Raw genomic sequence first — 26,435 nt, 5'->3', positions numbered from 1 at the left:
TGCTTATCCTTGTGCTTCAAAATTTTCATATCTTCTTAATTCACATTTTACCTTTGTCATAGACATGTCATTCATCCTTTAATATCAGAAATGAAATACTTGTACTATTCCTTCTCTAGCTTTTGTTATACTACCATACGTTGTTGCTTGAAGTTTGCTTATTTTTTATATTCCAGGGATGGTGAATATGGAGCCTGTTTCCTCAGAAAATCAAGTTCAGGACTTTATAAAATATACTGTGCTAGACCTGGATCAAGGATATGGGAGGTAACTCAGGATTAAACTTTTAATATGTAGCCTTTGTCATGTTTATAGCCAGAATATCTTAGTCTTAATTTTTGAAGATACATTTAAGTTGAAATAAATAAAACAAGTGTATGCAAAAATAAAGAACAAAAGTACAACAGTATAGAAATGTCTTTAAACAGATAGTGATTTATCTGAGTGAAGGGGGATATAAACGGAGATAAGACCTGGAGACTTTTTCTATGGTACTTTCTGAGTAACAATGACCTTATAGATTTTAACCAAACTAATTGTTGATAAAAACTACATAACAGCTACTTCTTGAATTAAGCTTATACCACAAGTTCATTTGATTAAAAAAATAATAAAAATTTTTAATATTACAGAAATGTTAAAATCTTAACCGTTAATTTTGGTTGTTGGTATTCATCAAGTTTTTATTCATAGGCCCATATTGTGTAGAGAAGACATTGTGATTGTTTTATTATAAACAGGTAGATATAGAGGGCACTGTCCTGAATACTCACATGTTTAAAGAGATGTTAGCTGTTCCTGCAATGCCTTTAGTTAGTAGCATGTGAGTATAATGTTAATGTAGTTTTCTAATCATTTGGTTGTTAAAATGGAATATACATTCTCTGTATCATTTAAGTTTCTCAACTCAGCCCTTTTTTGAACTTGCAAGAAATATTTTAGTATGAGATTCATAGTTTTTAGTGGAGTCCGAGTTGCTCATTTGCTTTTGTTACTTTGTATGTATGATTTTAGTTACTTTATGTTCTTTGTTGTGTATGCCTGTTTTTCCATGTCTGGACTTTGTCCCTGGATTACATTCTTTTGACTACCACTATAACCTTGGTTCTATTGATTACTCATTCATTGTTTTGCATTCACTGATAACAATTTTTATTTCAGAAGGTACATGCTTTTTAATTGGATAAAAAATTGTGTATCATCTCATAAACAAAACTTTTTTATGTGACTGTGGCATTATCAACCATTGTTAATGATTTAAGCATCACGTTTTTATACTAAAGTGAAATTTTAAGGATTGACTTATAATTATTTTGTATTTAATGTCTATTTGAAATAACCTCAATGCCCTTGGTGCATGCATGAAAATAACCTGGTACACACGTTATTTTGTGTGCACAACATAATTGAGGTTATTTTTTCATAATCTTCATAGACAGGAAAATGAAACAGTCATTCTTTAAGTGTTTTAAAGTAGTAAAAGAAACGAACCGGTACCAGTTTTGTTAGTTATTGTCACTGATATAGTCATGCAAGCTTTAAAATGGAAAAAATATTCAAAGTAATATTTACATCAAGGCAATTTTTTCCAGATTTTTCGAAAAATATATTTAAAATTCAATGAAAAATTACAAAAAGAACTAGTACTCGATAATTGCTGAAATCACAGTAGTGTAATGAAAATTATAACTTCACCTATGTTGGATTGTTGTAAGGATTATTGTCCATAATATACCAACTCTGTGCAAAGAATGAATTGCTATCTCTTCTTACAGCGACTACTCATGGCAGACTCCTTCTGACAGTGGGGTTGGAGCTAAAAGTCTTGCTTTTCCAAGGCTGAAAACAACAAGGTAATTTATGAAATTTTTCTTCCTACAAAGTACACAAATGTATGAATAAAACTGATTAAAACTTTTAAGTCAATATTTTTTCTTAAAAAGTTTGCCATCATATGAAACCATATTATTAAGTATAATAGAATGCATCTATGCCATGTTTTGTCTTTGTTGTATTGTTGAGATTTTGTGTTATGTCTGTGTCTTCAAACATCATTCTGCAAAACATTATAGATGTATATATATCAATCACAAAATTTAGATTTCCGACAATGGCGAGCATGTTGAAATCAAAATTTTACCATGGAAAGTGGAGAAATGGTTTAAATCAAGAATAGGCTGAAGAAAAATTGTTTTTTTCTGTGCAGCATTAAAAAACACTGGAAAGTATAAAACATTGGGAAACCTCGTGCAACAATTAAACACTGCTCAGTAGTTTAAAAGTCAAGTTCGATTTTACCTGTGTAGCCGAATGTGGAAGCAGGTCTAAGAGTTGGGTCACTCTGACATCTGTCCATCTGTCCGTCCATCTGTAACACTTCAGCTTGTCATCACAATTCCTCTGAAAGTACTCAATAGAAATTACTGAAACTTGCTGTATACCAAGGACACCATATGTAGTTGCACATATTATCAGGACATTTTGATTCTCTAATTTTTATGGGAGTTATGCCATTTTGAACTTAAAAGTTTACAATGAATCATCATGTATCTGCTTGTCATTGCAACTCCTCTGAAACTATTCAACAGCAATTCCTGAAACTAAGTATGTTGCAGGAATACCATATCTAGTTGTGCATATTGTCAGGAAATATTGATTCTCTAATTTTTATTGGGATTAAGCCCTTTAAAATTAAAAATTTACTGAAAATCATCATGTATCAGCTTGTCATTGTAATTTCTCTGAAACTACTTCACAGAATTTCTTAAAACTTGGTATAGAGCAAGAACACCATATGTTAGTGTGCATTTTATCAGACAATTTTGATTCTGTTATATTTATAGGAATATTGTTCTGTAGTTCTGCATTTCTGTCTGTAATACCATTTTCGTCACATTTTCCTATGCATCTATCAATCACAGTTGTAGTACGACACAGATCCAGACATGGATAGGTCTAGCTTGTTAACCTCTTGTAAGAGAAATTCAGTTTCTCCTTCACTAAAGAGTGATTTAAATTATTTCCCCACTCGAGATGGTAAATTAAAATTTTCAAACTGAGAGCTTTAGTGAGCATTATAAAATCTTAATTCTGCCATAGAGAGTGGATAAATGATTTTATAAATAATAGGCTGAAGAAGAATTGGTTTCTCCCATGGTGGGAAAATACTAACAGAAATTTATTCACCACCTTGTGGTGAAAAAGTCATGTGCATTTTTAATCAATGGCTTTGAATAGGAGAAAACATTACCTCCATTCTGTGTGAGTTGTTTAATTTTCATTAATGGTCATTAAATTTCAGTGAGAGGTTCCACTTTCTACTCAAAGGAATATCAGTATTACTTGCTTTTCTTAATTGAGCACTCACTTCATTAACAAAATGTTCATAAATTCTCAGTTTATTATTTTGTTACCTATGCTCTGTCAATTAATGCCATGTTATCTTCCAGAGAAGATTTTCTGTTTACCTGGGTGAAGTCAAATTTATACATTCTTGACCCAGTAAATGTCAAGGTCATATTCTGGACAGATCTAGGTTCAGGTATGTATGTCATGACATAATAATTGTACCACCAAGATTTCTAGGTAGTTTTGGGATACACAGGAATCACTATTAACGTCTGTCTGTTTGTCTGTCTGTTTACATTGAAGGGTAGTGTATCACTTGCTTTTAGATGAAACTATATATGTGGTTAAAGCATCATATATGGTCTGTCAGAAGATAATGATTGCCAAATAAAGTGTAACATAAGGGCTTTCTAATGTGTTAGTGGGGATAACACTGAGTAAGCTCCATCACAGTTCAATTACAAGTACTTTAGGATATGAATTTTCAGTCTGCCCATTTATAGTTATACAATTAGTCTGTCATATTTTTTTGTTTGTGCAAGTTTACTAGGTTTGTTTATACATTTATATAAAACATGGCAATTACCCAACCAGAATCCATTTTCGTTTTTATACTCCATGCATTCCTATTAGTAACTCTATATTCATATTACTTTTGTAATTAGATATTCCATTTTCACCTTCAACAGTTATGATGATTTATATGTAGAATTTTAGAAAGAAATATTAATAAGAATTTAGTTTTTCACACAGACTTACTATTTTATATTTCATTCCCTTTTTTATTTTTTTTTCAGAGATACTGAACATTGTTACCAGTGATAACTACTTGTTCATAATTTTCCTCAATGGAAACATACAGAAGACCAGGATTTATCCAATTCCTCAATGTGTTTCTTTTCTCATCTCGAAAAAGTCATGGCAATTAGCACAAACATTAGTCAGTTATTTTCAAAAATCAATTCTAAAAATGAGATGGAGGAAATATTTGTCAGTAACTGACTTAGAAAAATTCAGGGAACAGAATAAAAATTCAGGAAATGATGCATTGCAGGAGTATATCATTAGTTTGATTGACTCTTATTCCTCTATCCAAGAGAGCGAGTCAGAACTTGACGACTCTTTCTCTGACAGAAGTCGATCTAGTAGCTCTGCCTCGACTCAACTTGACGTCAACAGAATAGATAATGACCTTTCTATTCTATCACCGGAGATCAGACCTATTCCAGATGATTTTAAGTCTAGTCCTGCTCATACAAAAAATCCTGAACTTGATGATAAAAAGTTAGAAATTTTAGATTTGATAGATAGTACAAGCAAAGACTTAAAAGTTCAACCCCCTGCACAATGCATGTATCAAGCTGTTGATACAGTGAAAGAATATAGCTTAGTTGGAGAAGGAAGAGAGCATTTAGAAAGTCAAATTTCAAACATTGAGAACAATTCAATGAGTAAAGAAAGTGTTCACAATACTAATCATGATTTAGATGGGAAAAGTAATGTGGAAAGCATTAATGAAGAAAGAAAAGGTATAGGAGTTCTGGCCGAAAGAGGCCTCATCTCAGATGTGAACATTGTCCATGACAAAATGAATGGTGATGTGAACAATTTTGCTGGAAAAGATTTTGAAGAAAATTCTCACCGTAATGATGATATCTTTGCAGATGAAGGTCAGTGGATATGACCACAGTTAGTTGTTGTATACGTCATAAATGAATGAATACTATAAAATTAGTTAAGGTTTTTTTTTATACCCACATTCAAGAGTGGGTTGTATATTAGAATCACCTTGTTCGTTTGTCATTCCAAATTTCAATGAAATTATCTGGGCTCCGTAGTCCCAATCTATGGATGAATGAATGAATGGATTTCATATTTTGAGTGAGGCTTTATATAGACAGGGAATACATTTTGGGGTATCGTCTGATATCAACTTCCCGTTTGTGCAGGGGTATGCCTAGCATAACAAGTCTGACCTAAAACACACTCAAAAATTTTGAAAGGTGATTGAAAAAAAAAATTCTGAGAATATTATTTTTTTCCTTTTTTTTTAACTTTCAAATTTTGATATGACTATTTTGTTGCTTCATAAAAATTTGTTTTAAGATGTTCTTCCTTCTTTTTTTATTAAGAAAACTGTATTCTTTTTTTTTTTTGGACAGATCTGAAGCCAGTAGTATCTCTTCAGAGTGCTAAGATAGCACCATTGGTTGTTACCACGAGTAAAAAGAGGAAAAAGTCCAGAAAGCAATCTGTCAATGATATTGTATTTGAAGGTACAGGTGAAGGCACACAAATAAAAGGCAGTAAGTTTACAATGAGGTTATTGTTAATTATAGTCCTATATTCTCTGTTTATATTTATGTCTGTACTCCATCAGGTTCATTGCATGTCAAATGGTAAATTTATATTATTTTATATGTATACAAAATGTACTTCAAGTTTGTTAATAATACAAACTTACATCATGTACCACCCCTTTTTTCCCCTATTCAGTTCTCCAAAAATCTTAATATTGATTACCTTGTTCTTTTTCTTAATTTTTCAGCCAATTAAAAGTGTTTTCCGTGGACAAAATCAAAGTTTTTTTTCTTTTTTATAACAATATTAACTTGTTAAAAATCTATATGCTGATGCTTTATTTTCCGTTTTTTGTATTTTTTTTTTTTTTTTTTAAAGTTAAACATATAAAGAAGTAAAAATTCATGAGAACTGGTACATGTGTACTATACAATACTCATTATATGTAGCATGATGCATAGTGCAAAAAGTTCAGGCTGATAACCATATTATTTTTTATACACTCTACTACAAGAATATTTTATATACTGTGAAAGACAGATTGTCAGTTTGATACCAAATTTTTGTGGTCATGGTTAGGTGACAAACCTAAAAAAAAAATTCAAATTAACCCCAAAATATAAAATTTATGTTGCGGCTCTAAAAAAAATTCATGTGATCAATACTCCAAAAACTTTTGGAAGTTTCACAAATATAAATGCCACCAAATATAACTATCTTCGTGGTATACTTACTTACATGTACATGTATGTAACAATGGTAATATGAATAGTTTTTTTAGACGTGTATTTCATCTCCCCATGAACCCTTTAGATGTTTGCGTCTTTGTATATTTATTTTCTATTTATGCCTTCAGTACTGTTTCCACTAAAGGAATCATACATACATCATGTACATATTGCATCAGTTTCCTATGTTTTTATTACAGTGTTAGATATAAATATGAGGATGTAAATTCAAAACTTATTGTATTGTTTCACTTTTATAATGTTTGTAGTAATGATAAAGATTTGAGCCTATGTTATATTTTCAGTGTGTGCATTATTGACAAGGGATTTTTTTGATAATATATAAATTAAAAATGAAGTTTGGTCTTACATTAAAAAAAATTAATAACTACCGTTATTGGACTCAGTTTTTTTTTTTTTTCTGAATTTACAGCTACCATCTAAACAAATATTAATGGCTTGAAAATTATACTATTTTCTTATTATATTTATCTGTTTGTGGCTTTGCATGTTTATGTTATTCTAAAATTAGCTTTGTATACATGTACTTGCTTTCAGTGAGATTGTATACATGTACTTGCTTTCAGTGAGAAGAAGTAAAAGTATGAGTTCCATCTCCAAAAGTTCAGAAAAAAGTAAGAGAAATAAACTCATAAGATGAAATGATATGAAACAACACAAACTTTTTTAACTCGCTTACAAAAACCTTGAAAAGATTTTTAACTTATATTAGATCTAACAATTTTAATCAGTTCGGTATTTTTAATGTTTTTATGTAGAATCTTATTGTCTTTTTTGTCTTGATCTGTTTTTATTATCAGGCGACTGCATGTCACTGTATACTTTTGAAAGACTTTTTTCAGACATTACTAATAACATGATTAAGTGTCAGTCTCTGTAAGAATCAGGCAGTGGGTGAAACATGGTATGAAAAGAAAACCACAATTTTGAAGTTTAATTTTACTATTTGTACCTTCTTAATGAAGGACAAAAGATAAGATTTTCATATCACTTTGATTAATTGGGTTTTAATTTCATTGAAATGCACTGAAAATAAATATTTCAAGGGCAGATAACTCAGTCAAAAAAAAGGTTAAATCTAATTTTTCTAATTTTTCTAAAAGTATCTGAGCAAGTCCAGTGATTCAGAGATCAAATTAAGTCTTTATAAATAGAGAAACCATCCTTGAGTAAAATTGAATTGCCAGATGAGTTGGGTTTCTGATTTTTACCATTTTGTCTGATTCTTACACTTAAGTGTCCTTTAAAAAATATTAAAAAACATTGATTTGAATGTCTTAACAGTTATCCTCTTGCATTTTGTTGATGACTTTGACCTCCACCTTTAAAAATGGTATTATTTCATATTTATCTGCTTTTTTGTTTTCAGAACTCACTTCAAGACAATCTTTTGAAGAACCTCTTGTAGAGGAAGTATTGTCACAAACAGTAGATGTCAGCAATGAAGGTGTCCTTGACCTTGTAGCAGATTCAAAGAGCCTTGGTGGGGAAAGTGTTGATTCTGCATCACCTTCCAGTTCACTGGGTTATTCATGGGAAAGCACTGGAAGTGAAAAACTTGCTGAATTTAGGAAAAAGTCAAAGAATAAACTTGACAGGTACAAATAAAATGATTTGGCAGTTATGAAGTCAAAACAGAGAATTTCATAGTGATCTTGATAGGATGACATGTAATGCTGTATCAAGATGTCCAAATTAGATTTTAGTATATTTATTACTATATTACAGTTCTGTTAACAAAACATTGTCACTGGAATTTACTGATATTTTTTCTATCACGGCAGTAGCCCAAGATAGAAAGTTTCAGGCAGTAAGTACAGAGGAAAAAATATATATAAAGTTTGCCGATAAGTGTTTCTACATTGACAAGTTTGATTAAACAACATTTTTCATATTTCTTCTCTAGCTATGATTTGGTCATTTTGTATACTTCTTGGACAGCTAGATATTAGCGATATACACCATGGGTGATTTGATATGAAAAATTTGTCGTTGGGATTTGTTGTTATGTCATTGTATATCATTTTTAATAAAACCTGAATGGCCAAAAGCGACTTTATGACATTTCTAAAGTTATTCTTTTATCACCATTAGTGACGTCGTAGATGGATGATCTCTAAAATTTTGCCTTGACACAAGCCATTTGTCAAACAGAAAGTGATCATAGAGAAAAAGGTTTTATATCTCAACAAAATTGAATAAAAAAAAAACATCAACTTGCTTATTTGAATTTTTCATGAGTTACAAAGTTGCCGAGGTTTGTTTGTTATGTTGTTAATGTGAAGTAAATCGAGTTGATATTTTGCAATATTCAGCTTTCAATCATTATGAAACCTTTTATTACATTTGAGTTGGAGACATGTCTCTCATTTTGTATTTGGCTTTAAAGTTATAGCGCATAGCAGTCCTGATGGGTCTGTTGCCTAAGTCAAAAACAGAGAAATAGTAACCTGCCTGCCAGCCCGAGACTGGCTATTTTTTGGCAGGACTGGCTAATTTTAGCAAAAATCTATATAGTCATATTGAAAATGTATTGAAAAATTGTATTCAGGACTGGCTAGAATTTGAGTGAGTTTCCTATCCTGTCAAAAATGGAAAATTGGCATCTAGAGGTTCCATTAAGTCAAGTCAACAAGTACCTGTTAGTGTAACATGATCACAATATTATGTGTAACCTTATGTTTGTCCATTTTAGTGTTCAGTCAACAATTACTAATACCAAGAATAAGCTATTGAATGCCATCAAAACCAAAGCAAGACCAAGAGAGGGTAAAATTACACCAGATACTCTGGTAAGCAGTAAAGATCAATTCAGTCTATATTGACATCATTGATAAGTAATTAAATGTACATCTCACAATTCACAAATCGTCTGAATATAGCTGAAATATTGCTGCTCGGACGTTAAACCCCAACAAACAAACAAACACAATTCACAAAACATACTTTGAATGCTATCAGATCATGCAGTTTTTAATATATTTAGATAAGCTTTCCAATTATACATGTACAGTCCATGAACTGATCCACACAAAGATTTGACGGATCGATGACGGGTGACCAATTTGATCACAGTTTTGTTATGTAAAATTACGTTAGATCTGTTTTATATAAAAGAAAGATAAAATGAAAGTATAAATTGATGTTTAAATCTATAATATTTTGTAAACATGTGTACAATTGACAAAGAAAACAAATATGTTGACTGCTCTGTGTTCACATGGTGCGAGCACCAGTTAAGGGACCGGTTTGATGAATCGATGACTGACTGGAAACTGATTGCTGATTGATAATCGATCGCAATTTTTGTTGCACGGATCGGTTCAGGTACTGTAATTAAGGCATGTACAATATTTAGACAATAGAAGCAAAGCGAGTAGTCAGATCACACTATATATATATACCTTATACTATTTATCCAATGAGATTAGTATATTTTAATGAATGCACATTAAATGTCATTATAATCACATATATAACTTTGATCTGTTCTTTTTATATGCGTTTTTACTGACAACATTGATGCACACTTTTGTTACAGATGTAGTATATCCGTAGAGCTTTGAAATCTCATCTTAGCTGCTTTAATTTCTTTTTCTTAGTCTTTAGATAGTGTGGATGGGGTTATTATATCTGCAGAGAAGGTTCAGAAGGAAATTGTTGAGCTTGCTCCAGTGGTTCAGGGTCCCATTGATCTGACAGATTTACAGAAAAGTACTGAAAGAACCAGGATGTTGCTTCAGGATATCAACATACTCATGAACCCAGCAGAGCTACAGAAGACTCTTTCTGATTGGGTGAAAGACCTAAACCAATCACTATGCAGATTACATACTTTCATGTATGTTGAAAGACTTAAGAAATTCCATACTTGTAAAGATGGAAAAAATTCAACAACAGACACTAGTGACTTGCATTGTACAGCAATTGAAAATGTCAACAACTCTGGTGTTTCAAGTTCAAAGGTTAATCCAGAATCAAACCAAGATCAAATTGTCATAGGTGACAGAACAACATCCATATCTATACCAGAATTCACAAGTAGTAAGAAAGAGGTCAAACATTTAGAAAAATTCATAAATGTAGAAAATTTAGACTTTAGATCAGTCTGCCATTTGACTGACCCATTTCTCTTAGAGCAAAATTTTAAGGTGCTGATATCTGAGCTGACTCAAATGTGTTTTGATTGTGGTTGCCATGGCAACATTGTAAAATATCAGTGTCCTAGTCTTACTTACCTAGAAGGAACAGAAGTATGTGATAAATGCAAAGAGGTTCTTAACAAAGAAAAACTTGAAAAATTTTATGAAAAGGGTACTACTTATGACCTGCGTCAGAGAGATTCTGGCTATAATGACAACTGTGATAAAAAGAAAGGCTCAGAAGGGCAGGTGCAAGAAACATTACAAGGATTTAATAAGGTAGAAAAAGAACAAAAGGTGCTAGATGTTCAAACTAACTTACGAATAGTTGAAGACTTTGATTTGAGTAAAGATTCATCGATGACGAAGAACCAAAACTCTGAAATATATGATAGTGTCATTGAACAAAATAGAGTAATAGACGATAACATGTGCTCTATGTCACATGATAGTGGTATTTCTGAACAAGATGATTCCCAGAATGATGTGAACAAAAACAATGTTATTGAACAAACTGGCTATAGTATCAATGGAACAGTAGAACAAGACATTTCATCTGAAGAACTTGAGAACTTATCTGGCCCACAATCATGTACAAATTCAGACGGAAGTTTTCCAAGCATAACAGTTGAAGATATAAAACATGATGTTGAACCAAGTGAATTGAGTGAAAACACAGCTTCTTCTTTAATTGAACAAAATTCTCTAGAAATAGATGAGACTGCTAAAAAAGATCCATTTTGTAATGAACAAAAATCGTGTTTATGTTGTCATCTAAGTCATGTGACTTGTTACCATGGTAACAGTTCAGAAGAAAATCACAACAACCTAACACTGTTTGTGCAGAAATATTACTTTTTGTTGAACATTGACAATATGAAAACCAAGGCATATTCTTCTGATGAGAATTCATACCAGATTTGGTGTGGTTTGGTGAAATGCATTCAAGGTAAGAACTCAAACATTCCCTAAGAACATTATTTTTTATCATAATGAACTTCATATATTTTGCAGTAAATGAAACCTTGGCCATACTTATGGATCATGTAGATAAACTGCCAGTAAAAAAAAAAGATTTACAAAAAAAAACTAAATATTTAAACATGTTTCGTCCAAGCCCTTTTAAGACTAACAGAAATGCTTATATCTGTAGGGAACCATTTGTTGAAAATGAGGTCAGATTGGTCAATTCAAACCAGATCTTAAGAAATCATTTCTATTTTTAGGGCCATCTGACATATTTGGATTCTTTTGACTATTTTAATTTTACAAATGGTAGTGGATTGTACACATGACACCCTCCATTATTATCCCTGGATCTCAATACTGAAATAAAATTGCTTTTTAGCTCATTATCACATTCTCCAAAGGACCATGTTAGCTATTGTCATCACTGTTATCCTTATCATTGGCTAAACTTTTCTTCTCTGAAACTACTTTACAGATGACAGATTTAACATGTGTAATGAACATGACGAAAATTGGCCTAAATGTTCCTTAGGGTATCTTGCACAAAAATAGTATTTGTAATTTTGATCCATTTGAAAACATGGCCATTATGTCTTTTTATTTAATGAGACAGCCATTTAAAAAATATGTCTTACATTTAAAAATATTTTAATTTAACTTCCACTACAGGAAAATAAATACATTATCTAAGAATTTTTACTATGAATCACTAAATTCTAATTTTGCATGATTTTTAAAAGGAATGATATATGTACTTGATAATTGTCTATGATGTCTCTTGATTTTTACATTGAATTTTCTTTTTGAGATTGTTGCAAAGATGATGTAATCTACACCAAGATGGACCAAGAAGTATCAGCTACTGCAGAGTTGCTTAGATTAGGAGAATTTCAACAGTCAAAAATACTTGGCTATTTGTCAAGGTGGGATTATTTTGTTGTTGTTTGTAATGACTGTGGATTTTTGAATCTTTCAAAACTATCATTGTATGAATTTTTGTTAATCACATGTGTGTTTTTTTTGATTGAGTCAACCCATAGACTGTATAGTCTATACATTTGAAGGAAAATTCTAAATGAGTGAGTTTTTTCCTTAACTAAACTTTTAATATGCCTGTCTTTTCAAGTGGTTGTATTATTGTATACAAATTTAAGTCTCTCTGTTTCTCCCTCCATCTGTTGTAACATGACACAATATAACTTGAGAACAACTTATTCAAATAACTTCAAACATGATATCCTTTGTGTTGTTCTCATGGCCTGTTTAATTTTATTGTCCCCAGCTGCCACACAGAATACTGGTTTTTGTCCATCCGGTCCAACTTGTAGATGCAACTTCTCAGAAACTGCTTGACAGATTTTGTTCAAATTTGTATGCATTGTTAGACATGATATGAAGTTAATTGGTCATATTATGCTGCCATTTTGATTCATCAAATTTTACGGGAGTTTTGGGACTTTAGTGAATTTATACATGCTCATTTAAGATTACTTTTTGGATGCAACTCGTCAAATACTGCTCAACGGATTTTGTTCAAATTTGTAGGACTGTTAGTCACCTTATGTAGTTGAACATATTCCGCTGCTTTTTTTACTTATGACAAATTTTACAGGAGTTGTGGGACTTTTGCACTTCAACATTTAAAAAAAAGTATTATCTGAATTGCTTCAAACCTTCTACAACTGTTGATTATGATGGTCTTCTGGTTTGTATACATTTTTCTTCCTAAAATTGGTTTCTCATTGTGGTATGTATAAGTGTTTGTTTCATGTATATTTTCCTTGTAGGTTATTTGAGATAAAGCCGGATAAAGCATCTATGCTTTGTATAGAAGGTTCTACTGCACGCCCTGAGGATGTTCTTTACTTCTGTAAAATGTACTGTCTACCACTAGAGAAATACTTCTATCAATTTATGAAGGCAAAGGTCACAAATAATGGAAGGTAAATTAACCTGTTATGTTTTTCTGTGGAGCCAGCAAGGTTGTAATTAAACCTGATAATCTGTGGTTGATTTCAGAAAAAGTCGTAATTGTAAAAAGGATCATAAGTAATATTGACATCAGCAAGCTATTTTTGTTATGACATCAGAATTTACGATCAATTTATTACTAACAGCTTTTTATGTAATCGATCACTGGCCATACTAGCCTCAAGCCTATTTTTTTATAATAACTCTCACACACATAATTTTGTTGGTATAAAGGTATGCATTGTTTGTCTGTCTGTCCGTCTTTGCATCTGTCGGTCAATCCATTGGTCTGTTCTATATATATTTTTATCTAATTAAAATCTGGCGTAGCTATTACAAAACTAGATTCGTTAAATTGATTACAAAGCTATATCCAAAAATGTATGAAATATCTGCCATTGGATTTAAACAAAAATCAATCAATCAATCGACCAATTACCTTGTACAGTATATGATATTTTCTTTTTTGTATATGCTTTACTGAATAATTTTTTTTTAACGGTAGAGATAAACTTACATATATATTTTTTCCCTATATTACATACAGGCATGACTACTACCAGAACACCATAGTGGTTGAAAAATGGTTAGAGATTTTACTTAAAGCTACTGACATGTCAGAGAAAGTGTTTGATGAAAGACAAAATCCAAGGTTAGACTATACATCACTTTTACTTAATACTGTGAAAAACTGTAGTATTTTGATGTTTTTTTTACCCTGATATAAATAGCCCATTGGTATAATATGACACCTTTCTTTTTTAATCGACATGTACATGTATGTGCTCTGCCTGTCTGTTCATATGTATCTCCATCTTTGTTAATGACATATAATAAATTAAAAACATGTCAATGGATTTTAATATTTTCATACTGTGAATGTAATTGAATTTGTGGATACCAAATTTCATGAATTAGGGAGGAAACACAAGTTTGTTGATTTTTCAATTCGTGGTTTTGATGTTTTTAATATACACATCAATGAAAATCTCCTTTTCTTTGGGGACCAAATTTTGTGGTTTGTCCTAACCATGAAACCCACAACAGTTGTTACCCCAGGAAAAATAGTATTTTTACAGTATGTAAGGTTTGACATGAACAAATTAAGCTTCACTCAAGGTTCACTCTTTTTTATTTTTTTTAAATGACAATTTTACTTGAAACACTACAAAAGGGGGAATGGTTGTATTCTGTGCATCTGTTTTCTTTTGCAGGTCATGCAGTCATTTGGTCAAATGGGAAGATGAGGGTTTGATAAACAGTGCCATACATACACTTGATATCAGCCTGACTGAAAGTTTCTGTCATCTATGCAAAGATGTTGGGTATGTAGATACTATATTTTGAAACCTTAACTCTTCCTATCAAAATAAATAACTTGTAGATTCTTATTCCAAAAGTATCGGGGAGGGGGGAGGAGGGGAAGAATTATATTGATGGGGTTGTCCATTCTCCCTTCTGTTTTCCCTTCTCTCTATTATGCAGAGGGATACTCATCTCTTTTCTGTTACTCCTGGTACACCACTGTATGGAATTTAATGAAACTTTCAGAACATCTTCATTACATTTTCACATTGTGCACCACCAAATTCAGATTTTGATCCTAATCAATTTGGAGGTCAAAAGGTTCATGGTTTCAAAAATAGGAGTGGGAGTATCAAGTTAGTAAGCATTGCTCACAGTTATTCTTGTCTATGAACTGGAAAAACACACAAGTCATGAGGGGGGGAACCTTTGTTCTAGAGAATTTAGTAAATTTGGAAACTACATGTTCATTTATGTAGTTCTTTTAAAACCTAGAAACTTTCTTGTATCAATAATATACTGGTGACAGATTTTTTTATTTTTTGTTAAATACTTAAACAAAACAGTCATTCTACTTTCTTATTCTTAAACCTTACAATATAATTCCCTGCTTTTTAGGAATCAATATTTATTTTAGTTTCAGGTCTGTTTTCACTGAATTTAAGATAGAAGTCCTTAATCATATATTCTATGATATTTCATTTTATGATTTGATAGGTATTGGCATGGGCATCTCACATTACTCAAAAGACTACAGAGGTACAGAGAAATGCTTGTCATTATCAATTATCTACAAGATCTAAGACTACTGGATAGTAATAGGACAGATGGTAGGTATCTGACAAGGTTTTCCATCATTCAGTAGAAGTAGGACAGATGGGAGGTATCTGACAAGGTTTTCCATCATTCAGTAGTAATAGGACAGATGGTAGGTATCTGACAAGGCTCATCATTCAGTAGTATAAGGACAGATAGTAGGTATCAGACAAGGTTCATTCAGTAGTAATAGGACAGATGGTAGGTATCTGACAAGGTTTTCCATCATTCAGTAGTAATAGGACAGATGGTAGGTATCAGACAAGGTTTTCCATCATTCAGTAGTAATAGGACAGATGGTAGGTATCAGACAAGGTTTTCCATCATTCAGTAGTAATAGGACAGATGGTAGGTATCAGACAAGGTTTTCCATCATTCAGTAGTAATAGGACAGATGGTAGGTATCAGACAAGATTCATCATTCAGTAGTAATAGGACAGATGGTAGGTATCTGACAAGGTTTTCCATCATTCAGTAGTAATAGGACAGATGGTAGGTATCTGACAAGGCTCATCATTCAGTAGTAATAGGACAGATGGTAGGTATCTGACAAGGCTCATCATTCAGTAGTAATAGGACAGATGGTAGGTATCTGACAAGGTTTTCCATCATTCAGTAGTAATAGGACAGATAGTAGGTATCTGACAAGGCTCATCATTCAGTAGTAATAGGACAGATGGTAGGTATCTGACAAGGTTTTCCATCATTCAGTAGTAATAGGACAGATGGTAGGTATTAGACAAGGTTTTCCATCATTCAGTAGTAATAGGACAGATGGTAGGTATCAGACAAGGTTTTCCATCATTCAGTAGTAATAGGACAGATGGTAGGTATCTGACAAGGTTTTCCATCATTCAGTAGTAATAGGACAGATGGTAGGTATCTGACAAGGTTTTCCATCATTCAGTAGTAATAGGACAGATGGTAGGTATCTGACAAGGTTTTCCATCATTCAGTAGTAATAGGACAGATGGTAGGTATCTGACAAGGTTTTCCATCATTCAGTAGTAATAGGACAGATGGTAGGTATCTGACAAGGCTCATCATTCAGTAGTAATAGGACAGATGGTAGGTATCTGACAAGGTTTTCCATCATTCAGTAGAAGTAGGACAGATGGTAGGTATCAGACAAGGTTTTCCATCATTCAGTAGTAATAGGACAGATGGTAGGTATCTGACAAGGTTTTCCATCATTCAGTAGTAATAGGACAGATGGTAGGTATCAGACAAGGTTTTCCATCATTCAGTAGTAATAGGACAGATGGTAGGTATTAGACAAGGCTCATCATTCAGTAGTAATAGGACAGATGGTAGGTATCAGACAAGGTTTTCCATCATTCAGTAGTAATAGGACAGATGGTAGGTATCTGACAAGGTTCATCATTCAGTAGTAATAGGACAGATGGTAGGTATCTGACAAGGCTCATCATTCAGTAGTAATAGGACAGATGGTAGGTATCTGACAAGGTTTTCCATCATTCAGTAGTAATAGGACAGATGGTAGGTATCTGACAAGGTTCATCATTCAGTAGTAATAGGACAGATGGTAGGTATCTGACAAGGTTCATCATTCAGTAGTAATAGGACAGATGGTAGGTATCTGACAAGATTCATCATTCAGTAGTAATAGGACAGATGGTAGGTATCTGACAAGGTTTTCCATCATTCAGTAGTAATAGGACAGATGGTAGGTATCAGACAAGGTTTTCCATCATTCAGTAGTAATAGGACAGATGGTAGGTATCTGACAAGGTTTTCCATCATTCAGTAGTAATAGGACAGATGGTAGGTATCAGACAAGGCTCATCATTCAGTAGTAATAGGACAGATGGTAGGTATCTGACAAGGTTCATCATTCAGTAGTAATAGGACAGATGGTAGGTATCAGACAAGGTTTTCCATCATTCAGTAGTAATAGGACAGATGGTAGGTATCTGACAAGGTTTTCCATCATTCAGTAGTAATAGGACAGATGGTAGGTATCTGACAAGGCTCATCATTCAGTAGTAATAGGACAGATGGTAGGTATCTGACAAGATTCATCATTCAGTAGTAATAGGACAGATGGTAGGTATCTGACAAGATTCATCATTCAGTAGTAATAGGACAGATGGTAGGTATCTGACAAGGTTTTCCATCATTCAGTAGTAATAGGACAGATGGTAGGTATCAGACAAGGTTTTCCATCATTCAGTAGTAATAGGACAGATGGTAGGTATCAGACAGGTTTTCCATCATTCAGTAGTAATAGGACAGATGGTAGGTATCTGACAAGGCTCATCATTCAGTAGTAATAGGACAGATGGTAGGTATCTGACAAGGTTTTCCATCATTCAGTAGTAATAGGACAGATGGTAGGTATCTGACAAGGCTCATCATTCAGTAGTAATAGGACAGATGGTAGGTATCTGACAAGATTCATCATTCAGTAGTAATAGGACAGATGGTAGGTATCTGACAAGGTTTTCCATCATTCAGTAGTAATAGGACAGATGGTAGATATCAGACAAGGCTCATCATTCAGTAGTAATAGGACAGATGGTAGGTATCTGACAAGGTTTTCCATCATTCAGTAGTAATAGGACAGATGGTAGGTATCAGACAAGGTTTTCTATCATTCAGTAGTAATAGGACAGATGGTAGGTATCAGACAAGGTTTTCCATCATTCAGTAGTAATAGGACAGATGGTAGGTATCAGACAAGGTTTTCCATCATTCAGTAGTAATAGGACAGATGGTAGGTATCTGACAAGGTTTTCCATCATTCAGTAGTAATAGGACAGATGGTAGGTATCTGACAAGGTTCATCATTCAGTAGTAATAGGACAGATGGTAGGTATCTGACAAGGTTCATCATTCAGTAGTAATAGGACAGATGGTAGGTATCTGACAAGGTTTTCCATCATTCAGTAGTAATAGGACAGATGGTAGGTATCAGACAAGGTTTTCCATCATTCAGTAGTAATCGGACAGATGGTAGGTATCTGACAAGGTTTTCCATCATTCAGTAGTAATCGGACAGATGGTAGGTATTAGACAAGGCTCATCATTCAGTAGTAATAGGACAGATGGTAGGTATCTGACAAGGTTTTCCATCATTCAGTAGTAATAGGACAGATGGTAGGTATCAGACAAGGTTTTCCATCATTCAGTAGTAATAGGACAGATGGTAGGTATCTGACAAGGTTTTCCATCATTCAGTAGTAATAGGACAGATGGTAGGTATCAGACAAGGTTTTCCATCATTCAGTAGTAATAGGACAGATGGTAGGTATCAGACAAGGTTTTCCATCATTCAGTAGTAATAGGACAGATGGTAGGTATCTGACAAGGTTTTCCATCATTCAGTAGTAATAGGACAGATGGTAGGTATCTGACAAGGCTCATCATTCAGTAGTAATAGGACAGATGGTAGGTATCTGACAAGGCTCATCATTCAGTAGTAATAGGACAGATGGTAGGTATCTGACAAGGTTTTCCATCATTCAGTAGAAGTAGGACAGATGGTAGGTATCAGACAAGGTTTTCCATCATTCAGTAGTAATAGGACAGATGGTAGGTATCTGACAAGGTTTTCCATCATTCAGTAGTAATAGGACAGATGGTAGGTATCAGACAAGGTTTTCCATCATTCAGTAGTAATAGGACAGATGGTAGGTATTAGACAAGGCTCATCATTCAGTAGTAATAGGACAGATGGTAGGTATCAGACAAGGTTTTCCATCATTCAGTAGTAATAGGACAGATGGTAGGTATCTGACAAGGTTCATCATTCAGTAGTAATAGGACAGATGGTAGGTATCTGACAAGGCTCATCATTCAGTAGTAATAGGACAGATGGTAGGTATCTGACAAGGTTTTCCATCATTCAGTAGTAATAGGACAGATGGTAGGTATCTGACAAGGTTCATCATTCAGTAGTAATAGGACAGATGGTAGGTATCTGACAAGGTTCATCATTCAGTAGTAATAGGACAGATGGTAGGTATCAGACAAGGTTTTCCATCATTCAGTAGTAATAGGACAGATGGTAGGTATCTGACAAGGTTTTCCATCATTCAGTAGTAATAGGACAGATGGTAGGTATCAGACAAGGTTTTCCATCATTCAGTAGTAATAGGACAGATGGTAGGTATCTGACAAGGTTTTCCATCATTCAGTAGTAATAGGACAGATGGTAGGTATCAGACAAGGCTCATCATTCAGTAGTAATAGGACAGATGGTAGGTATCTGACAAGGTTTTCCATCATTCAGTAGTAATAGGACAGATGGTAGGTATCAGACAAGGTTTTCCATCATTCAGTAGTAATAGGACAGATGGTAGGTATCTGACAAGGTTTTCCATCATTCAGTAGTAATAGGACAGATGGTAGGTATCTGACAAGGCTCATCATTCAGTAGTAATAGGACAGATGGTAGGTATCTGACAAGATTCATCATTCAGTAGTAATAGGACAGATGGTAGGTATCTGACAAGATTCATCATTCAGTAGTAATAGGACAGATGGTAGGTATCTGACAAGGTTTTCCATCATTCAGTAGTAATAGGACAGATGGTAGGTATCAGACAAGGTTTTCCATCATTCAGTAGTAATAGGACAGATGGTAGGTATCAGACAAGGTTTTCCATCATTCAGTAGTAATAGGACAGATGGTAGGTATCTGACAAGGCTCATCATTCAGTAGTAATAGGACAGATGGTAGGTATCTGACAAGGTTTTCCATCATTCAGTAGTAATAGGACAGATGGTAGGTATCTGACAAGGCTCATCATTCAGTAGTAATAGGACAGATGGTAGGTATCTGACAAGGTTTTCCATCATTCAGTAGTAATAGGACAGATGGTAGGTATCAGACAAGGTTTTCCATCATTCAGTAGTAATAGGACAGATGGTAGGTATCAGACAAGGTTTTCCATCATTCAGTAGTAATAGGACAGATGGTAGGTATCTGACAAGGTTTTCCATCATTCAGTAGTAATAGGACAGATGGTAGGTATCTGACAAGGTTTTCCATCATTCAGTAGTAATAGGACAGATGGTAGGTATCAGACAAGGTTTTCCATCATTCAGTAGTAATAGGACAGATGGTAGGTATCAGACAAGGTTTTCCATCATTCAGTAGTAATAGGACAGATGGTAGGTATCTGACAAGGTTTTCCATCATTCAGTAGTAATAGGACAGATGGTAGGTATCTGACAAGGTTCATCATTCAGTAGTAATAGGACAGATGGTAGGTATCTGACAAGGTTCATCATTCAGTAGTAATAGGACAGATGGTAGGTATCTGACAAGGTTTTCCATCATTCAGTAGTAATAGGACAGATGGTAGGTATCAGACAAGGTTTTCCATCATTCAGTAGTAATAGGACAGATGGTAGGTATCTGACAAGGTTTTCCATCATTCAGTAGTAATCGGACAGATGGTAGGTATTAGACAAGGCTCATCATTCAGTAGTAATAGGACAGATGGTAGGTATCTGACAAGGTTTTCCATCATTCAGTAGTAATAGGACAGATGGTAGGTATCAGACAAGGTTTTCCATCATTCAGTAGTAATAGGACAGATGGTAGGTATCTGACAAGGTTTTCCATCATTCAGTAGTAATAGGACAGATGGTAGGTATCTGACAAGGCTCATCATTCAGTAGTAATAGGACAGATGGTAGGTATCTGACAAGATTCATCATTCAGTAGTAATAGGACAGATGGTAGGTATCTGACAAGATTCATCATTCAGTAGTAATAGGACAGATGGTAGGTATCTGACAAGGTTTTCCATCATTCAGTAGTAATAGGACAGATGGTAGGTATCAGACAAGGTTTTCCATCATTCAGTAGTAATAGGACAGATGGTAGGTATCAGACAAGGTTTTCCATCATTCAGTAGTAATAGGACAGATGGTAGGTATCTGACAAGGCTCATCATTCAGTAGTAATAGGACAGATGGTAGGTATCTGACAAGGTTTTCCATCATTCAGTAGTAATAGGACAGATGGTAGGTATCTGACAAGGCTCATCATTCAGTAGTAATAGGACAGATGGTAGGTATCTGACAAGATTCATCATTCAGTAGTAATAGGACAGATGGTAGGTATCTGACAAGGTTTTCCATCATTCAGTAGTAATAGGACAGATGGTAGGTATCTGACAAGGTTTTCCATCATTCAGTAGTAATAGGACAGATGGTAGGTATCTGACAAGGTTTTCCATCATTCAGTAGTAATAGGACAGATGGTAGGTATCAGACAAGGTTTTCCATCATTCAGTAGTAATATGACAGATGGTAGGTATCAGACAAGGTTTTCCATCATTCAGTAGTAATAGGACAGATGGTAGGTATCTGACAAGGTTTTCCATCATTCAGTAGTAATAGGACAGATGGTAGGTATCTGACAAGGTTTTCCATCATTCAGTAGTAATAGGACAGATGGTAGGTATCAGACAAGGTTTTCCATCATTCAGTAGTAATAGGACAGATGGTAGGTATCAGACAAGGTTTTCCATCATTCAGTAGTAATAGGACAGATGGTAGGTATCTGACAAGGTTTTCCATCATTCAGTAGTAATAGGACAGATGGTAGGTATCTGACAAGGTTCATCATTCAGTAGTAATAGGACAGATGGTAGGTATCTGACAAGGTTCATCATTCAGTAGTAATAGGACAGATGGTAGGTATCTGACAAGGTTTTCCATCATTCAGTAGTAATAGGACAGATGGTAGGTATCAGACAAGGTTTTCCATCATTCAGTAGTAATAGGACAGATGGTAGGTATCTGACAAGGTTTTCCATCATTCAGTAGTAATCGGACAGATGGTAGGTATTAGACAAGGCTCATCATTCAGTAGTAATAGGACAGATGGTAGGTATCTGACAAGGTTTTCCATCATTCAGTAGTAATAGGACCGATGGTAGGTATCTGACAAGGTTTTCCATCATTCAGTAGTAATAGGACAGATGGTAGGTATCTGACAAGGTTTTCCATCATTCAGTAGTAATAGGACAGATGGTAGGTATCTGACAAGGCTCATCATTCAGTAGTAATAGGACAGATGGTAGGTATCTGACAAGGTTTTCCATCATTCAGTAGTAATAGGACAGATGGTAGGTATCAGACAAGGTTTTCCATCATTCAGTAGTAATAGGACAGATGGTAGGTATCAGACAAGGTTTTCCATCATTCAGTAGTAATAGGACAGATGGTAGGTATCTGACAAGGCTCATCATTCAGTAGTAATAGGACAGATGGTAGGTATCTGACAAGGTTTTCCATCATTCAGTAGTAATAGGACAGATGGTAGGTATCTGACAAGGCTCATCATTCAGTAGTAATAGGACAGATGGTAGGTATCTGACAAGATTCATCATTCAGTAGTAATAGGACAGATGGTAGGTATCTGACAAGGTTTTCCATCATTCAGTAGTAATAGGACAGATGGTAGGTATCAGACAAGGTTTTCCATCATTCAGTAGTAATAGGACAGATGGTAGGTATCTGACAAGGTTTTCCATCATTCAGTAGTAATAGGACAGATGGTAGGTATCAGACAAGGTTTTCCATCATTCAGTAGTAATAGGACAGATGGTAGGTATCAGACAAGGTTTTCCATCATTCAGTAGTAATAGGACAGATGGTAGGTATCAGACAAGGTTTTCCATCATTCAGTAGTAATAGGACAGATGGTAGGTATCAGACAAGGTTTTCCATCATTCAGTAGTAATAGGACAGATGGTAGGTATCTGACAAGGTTTTCCATCATTCAGTAGTAATAGGACAGGTGGTACATATCTGACAAGGCTCATCATTCAGTTAGTATCCATAGCTTTTTCTTATTATCCATCCCCTTGGACATATATTATCAAAACACAAGTGACTAATACCCTCTTCACATATACAAATCTTTCTTACAATTCCTTACAAATCTTCAAAATTTACAAACAATTTACAAATGCATACAATATTGTAAAGAATAGTGAATCCATTGCAACTTAATACAATATAGTCCAAGTTTTTTTATAAATAATGATGGAATGGTTTACAATAACCTTTAAAGTTTTTAAGAATTCTTCCAGATTTGTTATGTCAGAGTGTTTTATGAATAATAATGATTTTTCAATGGAGTTGCATTTTTCATATAAATTCAAGACATACAGCCTCATGCATTCTTCAATTGAACATTTGACATGTTTTACAAAATAAGAACTTTTTCGACTTCTTTGCCTACAGCAAGACAACCTAACTGTTTTTGTCCTGGACAATGTATTCATTTGTATTTGCAAACTGCATGCTTGATATAGTGTTTCTCTGCTTATCCATTGAAAAACTATTGTAAACTATACTTGAAGAAATGAATTGTAAAACAATTGTATAAAATAGCACCCCAAACAGTTCTTGCAATCAGTTAACAATGAGTACAAATGGTTAAGAGTGTTTTGCGAGGTCTTTACAAATAAAATAAATAAAAAGATTCATGGACATTCATGAAAAATGTTGACATGTCAAATACATTTTATCTCCTTTTGTAAATCAAAACAAATGCTTGACAATAATGTCTTCAAGTTGTTCAGAATTATTTACAAATGCTAATATTTTAAATACAAAAATGGTTTCAAATGATGAAGAATTAATTATTGGTATGGATTCATAAGAAAGGTGTGTGTATGTGAAAGGGGTCATAACACCAAAATTCCTCAGTTTTTAAACAAATTATGACAATCACAATTATAAAACATACATTTATCCTAACATAAAAGAACTTAGTATATAGTTTAACACCATAAAAAATGGAAACAAAGGAAAACAAATAACAAATATGTGTAAATCCCTCTATATTTAAGGAGGTAGACCTAGGGTAACTCATGAAATCAGTGATATGTTTGTATTATATTCAATTTCACCAAAGCCTCTCAAGCTTTCGTTTGAAGCAGAATAAAAGTTAATTAGATGCTTATATAAGATTGATGTAAAATGCTGAATACAAACGTTCCAATGATTTTTAAGAATTGTGTCCATTACCCTAGGTCTACCTCCTTAAGAGTTTTTATTTCATTTTTTTTGTATTGTTTGTCATAGGTATTCTACCAAGTTCCTTAGAAGAGTGGAAATGGTTTATTGACCAATTTAATGAGATCAACCAGCAGAAAAAACTTGATATGAATACTTCCATTCATTCAGAAGTTATTACACCTAATTCTGGTGATGATGGTGATGCATCTAACAACAATGATCAAGCTTCTAATTATGTAGCATTATGGGAACCAGACAAAAGCTCTGCTGAAGTGGCATTTATCACTTGGGATGCTATTGGACAATTGATGATACAGAACCTTGGACCAGTCACAACAGTTCAGATTATAGAAGATTATGGGAAGACTGGGATAATGTTCTCTCCAGCATTCTTCCAGTCTTGTGTTCTCAGTTCATTCCTCCATAGACAACAGAGGTAAGTTTATGCTGTGGATCTCATGCTTATGGAAAAACCTTTTTGTCAGAAAAAATATGCCTTTAACAGCATTGACAGGAATGTCTAACCAGCAGATGGTACAATATAATACAAAATGTCTGTCTTTCCATGTTTGTACTTGTTTGTGTTTTAATACTATTTTGATATGTATAGTTTTGTGCATGTACATGTTCATTTGACATGAAACACTCAAGGAATTAAATATGGTGTTAAAAAGGGGTGGCATAAAGTAGTATAAAAACACGCCATAAAACAATTACTACATGTACAATCATTTTTAACTTGAATAAAATTTAATTTGTGGATACTTAACTACATGTAATATTTTAAATTTTGGACTCACTGTGTTTAATTTGTAATCAATTACAATATTTTTTAAGAACATCATTTTAGGTCAGTCATTACACAGATATGCATAGTGTGTAATTTGTAATCAGTGCACACAATGTATGATTGTCAATGGAATGCTGTATACATGTAGGAATTAGAAATTGGAATGTTTTCTCATCAATAACTATATTTTAGGAACATCACCCACAGTTTGCTTGAGAAGCTAGATTCCTATCTCTGGACAAAGAAGCCTGTGACACTAATGCCTGAGGTATGTATTGTTGATCGTTACGGTGTATCCATCTGCACCATGGAAACTGATTTGTTCAACGTGTCTTAGTTTTCCATTCCTCTTTGTCTACCCCGGACTTGACTTTTTATGAGCAACTCCACATTTTGATAAAAAATTTATTATTAAAGATCATTCTTGTCAAATTCTTCCAAGGAGAGAATCAAAGTTAAGCATTAACATGATTAATTTAAAGTCATTTTATAAGCTTATAAATAGTATTTTTAGTTCTGTGAAAAAGACGATATCTATTGAGTTTGCATACCTGTTTTAGTTGCAGTTTGTAGTTAGCAGTGAGAAGGAAGGCTATAAAGATGATAAACATGACAGTCATGACAGTATTGTAAGATCTTTTTTTGATAGTTCCACGTTAAAACAAAATCTTAAATTAATTTTCTCAAGTGATCTCGTTATTCCCCCTCAACAATTGTGTGGTATATTGGAATCACCTTGTCTGTCCGTCTGTCATACCATATTTCTGAATTTCGGCATGATTAGTAGGCTTTCAGTCATTGGATTGATTTAAATTTAGTTTGTGGGGCATTTATTGTAAGCAATTTTGGCTGTTGTCTGATATCAAATTCATGTTTTGTGTGACTTACCATTTTTCACTATATGGAATGATAGAAAAAACTTTTGTAACAAAAACTCGGTTCCCAGCAGATGAAATGATTTGAAATTTTGTGTGTGGCTTTATAAAGATTGTGCATATGTTCTAGAGAATTTCGGGTGGTGGTTAGAGTTTG

The 26,435-nt window shown here is 33.7% G+C and overlaps 1 protein-coding gene across 4 annotated transcripts in view; it reads left to right on the top strand.

Annotated features, from left to right (window-relative positions):
* The window catches only part of LOC148610330 (uncharacterized), a 42,754-nt gene that overhangs the window by 6,802 nt on the left and 9,517 nt on the right, over positions 1 to 26,435 (top strand). For 3 of the 4 annotated variants that reach the window (XR_015914795.1, XR_015914796.1, XM_088542784.1), the window contains exons 7-24: positions 177 to 267; positions 741 to 823; positions 1,776 to 1,853; positions 3,450 to 3,541; positions 4,146 to 5,018; positions 5,511 to 5,654; positions 6,965 to 7,012; positions 7,768 to 7,996; positions 9,094 to 9,190; positions 10,001 to 11,489; positions 12,318 to 12,432; positions 13,297 to 13,452; positions 14,028 to 14,132; positions 14,695 to 14,805; positions 15,503 to 15,615; positions 24,680 to 25,049; positions 25,596 to 25,671; positions 25,964 to 26,032. Coding sequence is in view for 2 of the 4 variants with exons in the window: in XM_088542784.1 (XP_088398910.1) it covers positions 177 to 267; positions 741 to 823; positions 1,776 to 1,853; positions 3,450 to 3,541; positions 4,146 to 5,018; positions 5,511 to 5,654; positions 6,965 to 7,012; positions 7,768 to 7,996; positions 9,094 to 9,190; positions 10,001 to 11,489; positions 12,318 to 12,432; positions 13,297 to 13,452; positions 14,028 to 14,132; positions 14,695 to 14,805; positions 15,503 to 15,615; positions 24,680 to 25,049; positions 25,596 to 25,671; positions 25,964 to 26,032 (4,339 nt within the window). In the remaining 2 variants the exon portion in view is untranslated. The remainder of the gene's footprint in view (positions 1 to 176; positions 268 to 740; positions 824 to 1,775; positions 1,854 to 3,449; positions 3,542 to 4,145; positions 5,019 to 5,510; positions 5,655 to 6,964; positions 7,013 to 7,767; positions 7,997 to 9,093; positions 9,191 to 10,000; positions 11,490 to 12,317; positions 12,433 to 13,296; positions 13,453 to 14,027; positions 14,133 to 14,694; positions 14,806 to 15,502; positions 15,616 to 24,679; positions 25,050 to 25,595; positions 25,672 to 25,963; positions 26,033 to 26,435) is intronic. The other variant, XM_088542785.1, reaches the window with a different exon arrangement.

This window comes from Perna viridis, chromosome 8 (genome assembly GCF_037379345.1).
Source record: "Perna viridis isolate PV_CMFRI_1.1 ecotype Kerala chromosome 8, ASM3737934v1, whole genome shotgun sequence".
In the NCBI taxonomy this organism is placed as follows: domain Eukaryota; kingdom Metazoa; phylum Mollusca; class Bivalvia; order Mytilida; family Mytilidae; genus Perna; species Perna viridis.
This window is presented reverse-complemented; position numbering and strand designations above follow the sequence as displayed.